This window comes from Equus quagga, chromosome 3 (genome assembly GCF_021613505.1).
Source record: "Equus quagga isolate Etosha38 chromosome 3, UCLA_HA_Equagga_1.0, whole genome shotgun sequence".
NCBI classification, from domain to species: Eukaryota; Metazoa; Chordata; class Mammalia; order Perissodactyla; family Equidae; genus Equus; species Equus quagga.
The window spans coordinates 112,129,438-112,135,627 of record NC_060269.1 but is presented as its reverse complement, the minus strand read 5'-3'; the positions used below and the strand labels follow the sequence as shown (position 1 = coordinate 112,135,627).

Here is a 6,190-nt window from a genome sequence, read left to right as displayed (position 1 = left end):
GGGTAACGCTGACTTAATCATTTTTAAAGCTAAATCTAGGGGAAACTGACAGTGAAAGCCCCAACTCTGCCATTTTTTCCCTAACCCTAGGGCACAGGACAGTAACGCCCTAGGAATCACGCTGACAAGACCTAGGTAACTCACTGAAGATGAGGTCAGAGAACGGACCCCCGAAGTACAAAGGAGCACACAGGGAGGAGTGTCACATGAGAGGCACCAGGTGTAATACACTTATTACTTAGTATTCTACTAGGCAGAGATATTAAGACCTATTTTTTGACTAGTAGTACAGGTGTGTAGGTCACCTGTACATGCCCTCTGAATTAAAAAAAAAACAACACCATTTAACATTCCACAGAGTCTAACTACGAAATACATGCTTAATTTTGGAAAACTGCCCATCCCTGGAGAGTAATGCAACTTAATTATGTGGTCTATGACTGATGAATAACTTCATTCTCTAACTGTGACCTGGAAAATGCCCTGAAGGATTCTGTGTCTAAAATGTCAGTCTGAAAACACAACTACTTATGTCGCATTTGATTCTTATATCCAAGAAAAGAGACACTACTTCCTAAGTAATTAAAGTTCGAGAACAGAGCTAAAGAAAACTTGGCTGGTCTATACGGTGAAGTTACGTTACTTGATTTTCAGGCACAGAGCACACTCGTTGGGGTAAGTGGACATGTCGCTTCCACACACAGGGTTAAAGTCTCTGGTACACGCTGGCAAGTTATACTTATTGCAGTTTGGCTAGAAAAGAGAAAGGAAGACAGAAATTAGAATAACTTGAGATAGTCTCATCACAAAATAGCTGCGGGGAGGGCAAAGTCTAAGTCTCCCTAGATTTCCTATGAAACATCCTACTGCTGGGGCCCCGGGCAGCCCACCCCAAAATATCCCACAACAGCACAGTGATCGCTTGGAATTAAAGTTACTTGAGAAGCAAAAACAGCATTCCGACCCTCCTGTCTCTGTTCCCTGTCAAAGCAGGAAATCAATCTCCTCTGTGAAAGGCACTCCCCTGCATCCTGATCCCCAGAGCCAGGGAACTCTGGGCCGCGAAGCTAGTATAAACAAACCTTGCTAATTTACTACTTCAAGCCTAAACTCTGCTAAAATTCCTATTTATGTACCTCAAACCTAAGTTTCCTTGTCCAGTCATTCCTCACAAATTTATTGTTTCTTTGCATAAAACATATATATACTGCCTGCTTTGTTCATTCCCCGAGCATCATTTCCCTATGATCTCCAATGCGCATGTATTAGACTGGGTTTTTCTCCTGTTAATCTGGTCCCGTGTGAATTTTATTATTATTCTAACCATAAGACCACCATAAGGGTAAGAAGGGGATTTTCCTCCACCTTGACACTACAAAAATATTTGTATTTTCCAAGAAATGTTTTTCAAATACAAAAATCAGATGCGACGTTAAAACAATGGTTCAATATCTACTATGTAAGAAACGGACCTCAGAGGAAGGTTCAGTCTGGCTGATTTTTTTTTGAGGAAGATTAGCCCTCAGCTAACATCTGCCACCAATCCTCCTCTTTTTGCTGAGGAAGACTGGCCCTGAGCTAACATCCGTGTCCATCTTCCTCTACTTTATATGTGGGACTCCTGCCACAGCATGGCTTGACAAGTGGTGGTATGTCTGCACCCGGGATCCGAACAGGCGAACCCTGGGCCACCTAAGCGGCGCTTGCGAACGTGACCGCTGCACCACGGGGCTGGCCCCGAGTCTGGCTGATTTTTAAATGACAGTCTAGGACATGCCACCATATCTACTTTAACATCCTCTAGCTTCATAATTGGCACCTCACTACTCTCTCCATGTGGATGTTCTGTTACATTCCACCTTAATCCCTTGGCATAATGCCGAGACAGACTCAGGAACCTAATCTTTTAGTCTGGACTTTTAAGATATTGGCATTTAGCCAACAGCACTAAACCAAGCAGCAGGCTCAGAATTGGACCTTAGAGGTTGTTAGGGCTTTAATTGTGTCTGCCCAAAAAGAGATGTTCAAGTCCCAACCCACAGAACTTCAGAATATAACCTTATTTGGAAATAGGGTCTTTATATAGGTAATGAAATTAAAATGAGGTAATTAAAGTGGGCCCTAATCCAGTATGACTGGTGTCCTTATAAAAAGGGACAAGTTGGACACAGAGGGGAGATCATACGAAGACACAGAGAGAATGCCATTTATAAGCTCAGGAATGCCTGAGGCTTCCAGATACTAGGAGAGAGGACTGGAACAGATTCTCCCTCACAGCCCTCGGAAGGAACCAACCCTGCCAACACCTTGATTTTCGACTTCCAGGTCCACGATAGAGCATCATGGAACTCAACCCTCCGATCTGATGGAATTGAGGACAGACAGGTAATATGTCTTGATCATAGCCACTAGTCTCCAGCAGGGCCAGGACGAGAACTGGTCCCAGAGATCAGACTACGGTATGCAGAGTCCCACTTTAACAAAAGGTTAAATATATGGGCTGCTGTATTTTTGTTTTTTATATATGTTATTTTTTGTTTGTTTTAGTAAATGGTGATCACCATTCTTCACTTCAAGGTAAAAGAAGTCACCCTGTTTTAGCACTCTGAATAAATGAAATACACCTCTCTCTTGATAATACCTGGATTTATAAAGACCTGGCAGAGCTGGCCATGGGCCAAACTCTGAAATACAGGAGGCTTTGTTGACTTTCCATCCTCCATTCAGCCCTCTCTGCTCCATTTAGGAGCCTGATGCATTCCTGCCACCTTAGGCTCACTAAGACAATGTCTTCTAGGGCTCTCACAAGCAGAGTAGATGCCCTCTTATCCAATGAGATTGGGACAAATGATAGTTGGTTATTTAACTGAAAAAAGTCAACTAAAGCGAGCAAACAATAACAAAAAATAATATATACCCTAAACACTTTATCTTAAAATCCATACAGACAAAAACAAAATTGCCAATCTTTCGATGTGAAACAGTGACAGGGCACATGGCCACCTGTAATGCTACTATAAGACAGCCTTCCTTGGAGCTAGGGATGACCACACGATTAAGGTCAGGCCATTGTGGAGTAGCTTCTAGGAACCTCCTTTAAAAGAAAGCTGGTACCTGCCCTCTGCTTCTCCAAATTTTTATTCTTCTTTGTCCATTCCTCCATCCTGCTGCTGATGCATGGAGCTCTAACCTTTATCTTACAGACCAGGAGGACAAAGGCTACATCCTAGCATGGCAGCACTTGGTGCTGCTGAGTCTTTGTTAGCTGCAGCTGAATCTAATCCTAACTGATGTAAGAGATAAGACCTTTCTTTTGAATTTTCAACTAATTAGAGTTGTGTGTGCTATCACCACAAAAGTCATAGCCATAGCAAATCACCTATGACTTCCTGTTTGGTTTCTTTAAAACAGGCTTTCTCAACCTCTATTCACATTTTGGGCCAGGTAATTCTTTGCTGCGGGAGGCTGTCCTGTGTTGTAGGATGTTTAGTAGCATCCCTGTTCTCTGTCCACTAGATGGCAGTATCAACGTCCCGGTCATGACAATCAAAATGACAATGTAAATATCTGCTGAGGGGGAAACCTGTCCCCAATTGAGAACTCCTGTTTTAAAATACAGTGAGAATTTAAAGATACTTGCAAAACAACGTAATACACAATTTAAAAACCTTTTCCCAATTATTTACAGTTGTTTCATCTACACCTAATTCCATAGCATTTTTTCAGCAATTCATCTTTTAGCAAGTCTTTCAAAAGCATTCAACACAGTTCTCATACAAACCACAATTTTATGTCTTGACACTCATGTTTGTCTTTACATTTGTAATTAAAATTAGACTGGCAACTGGCCTAACAGGCTTGTGAACACACGCAGTTGAGTCTTGATAAGAATACAACTCCACGGATGAGAAATGAAGTCTCACACAGGAGAGCAGTCCATCTACAACCAGCGAGTGATCAGCGTGCGGCGGGAATTGTTCAGAGAAAAAGGCTCACTTGTTCGTGAGTTACTTAAGTGGAGGGTGGTTGGGTGAGCTTTCACTGTTAACGACTAGCCCACGCTGGGTCCACACAGCCTGCACGTGCACAGCACCTTAGAAGCTTGTTAAAATACTGATTTGGGGCCTCACCCCGGACCTACTGGATCAGAATCTCCAGAGGTAGAATTTGTATGTCTAGAGGCCCCTGAATTCTCTGGATCAGCTAGGACTGGGCTTATGAATCCCCGCTCCCAATCACCTTGGCATCCAGGCCACTCTGACTACATGATGCGAGCTAAGGAAAATGCACAGACACATCATCTTGCACACAATTTCAGGAAACCCCTGCTCCGGACTTTCCTGCCTCTCCTTTTTTAATCAAAACATATCTTGCCTATGCCCCATCCTCTCAGTGACTGACTAGGTAGGTAAACAACTAGCTAACTGAAATCGATCTGTTTAGCCCGAAGGTGTTAGGTGTTCTTCTGTTTAACAGGAGTTTTCAAACGCTTTCATCTCAAAGAATGACTAATATATGAATTTTGAGGAGCACTAACAAGCTGATAAGATTTTTATTTTCAAAGCAGAAGCCTTATGATGTCCTTCAGGTCCCTGAGGGATGTGCCCAGCTGGAAGGCCGTGTTGGTGTTCCAGTCTGATTCTCGTGATTTCAAAGCTAGGTTTGGCTATCCACCAGTTAACTTTATGACATTCAGGTTACTCATTTGCTGGATTTTCTCTGAACTCAACATAAGTCTTTTCACTTTCAGACAAATACTTTTCACCCTTACCGAGGAGGTCAAATAATTTCATTCATAAATGATGCGCCCATGAGCCCTTAGTTTTATTCAATTACCCTAATTTGTGCCAAAGGAAAAAAAATTCAAAGCAGGTTCATCATCTAGGCAGGCTCTAAATTATACCCCACAAGATGCCACTATAGGAAGCCACCCCTGGCAGACTGTTCCTCCGGGCTTCAGGAGACTCTGGGAGAGGGCCATCTGGCAAATGCATTTATTCCCTGGAATCATTTTAATTTTTATAGAAGGATGTGATATGCTTTTAAGTAATTCTCTGAGCTTTATGCTCTGAAGATTTTCTTTTGAAAGGTTCTTATATACTTAACCAGATATATTCCCTTATTTATTCATTCAATAAATGAATACTCTAAGATTTTAAGATATATGTTATGAGAAATACAAAGACAAACTGAGTCCTGCCTCTAAGAAATTCAGTGTCTAGTAAGGCATCAAGAAATACACATGGTAGTCTTAAAGGATGGGTAGCATTTAGATAGAGAGGTTTGGGAGAATGTTTACCTCAAGAAAATAAAACAGACTAAGCAAATATCTAAGCAAGGAAGTAAAACTGACATCTACAAAAAACACACAGCTAACATTATGTATCACACTTAGATGGTGAAAGACTGAATGCTTTTTCCCTAAAATCAAGAATAAGACAAGGATGTCTCCTTTCATCTGTTCTATTCAACATTGTACAGAAGGTTCTAGCCAAGGCAATCAGGCAAGAAAAATAAGTAAAGGCATCCAGATGGGAAGGGAACTGGCAAAACTCTCTCTAATCAAAGATGACATGATCTTTCTATGGAAAGGCCTAAGGAATTCCACAAAGAACTAAAAACTAAGTTCAACAAGATTGAAGGACACAAGATCAATATATAAAAATCAATTGTATTTCAAAACACTAGCAACAAATAATCTGAAAATGAAATTAAGAAAATAATTCCATTTATAATAGCATCAAAAAGAATAAAATATTGGGGCCAGCCCGATGGTGCAGTGGTGGAGTTCATATGCTCTGCTTTGGCAGCCCGGGGTTCAATGGTTCGGATCCCGGGTGTGGACCTATGCACCACTTATCAAGCCATGCTGTGGCAGGCGTCCCTCATATAAAGTAGAGGAAGATGGGCACAGACGTTAGCTCAGAGCCAGTCTTCTTCAGCAAAAAAGAGGAAGATTGGCGGCAGATGTTAGCTCAGGGATAATCTTCCTCAAAAAAAAAAAGAATAAGGGGCCAGCTCCGTGGCCGAGTGGTTAAGTTCACACACTCCACTGCGGCGGCCCAGGGTTCAGATCCTGGGCGCGGACATGGCACCACTCGTCAGGCCACGGTGAGGCAGCACCCCACATCCCACGACTAGAAGGAGCTACAACTAAGGTATACAACTGTGTACGGGGGGGGGGGGGGGG

General features: G+C 42.3%; 1 protein-coding gene across 1 annotated transcript in view; it reads right to left on the bottom strand.

The window, feature by feature from the left end:
- Positions 1-648: 648 nt before the first annotated feature.
- The window catches only part of SPINK2 (serine peptidase inhibitor Kazal type 2), a 71,944-nt gene continuing 66,402 nt past the window's right edge, over positions 649-6,190 (bottom strand). Inside the window, exon 4 of the mRNA XM_046655763.1 lies at positions 649-753. Within this exon, the coding sequence (XP_046511719.1) occupies positions 651-753 (103 nt within the window). The 3' untranslated portion in view covers positions 649-650. The remainder of the gene's footprint in view (positions 754-6,190) is intronic.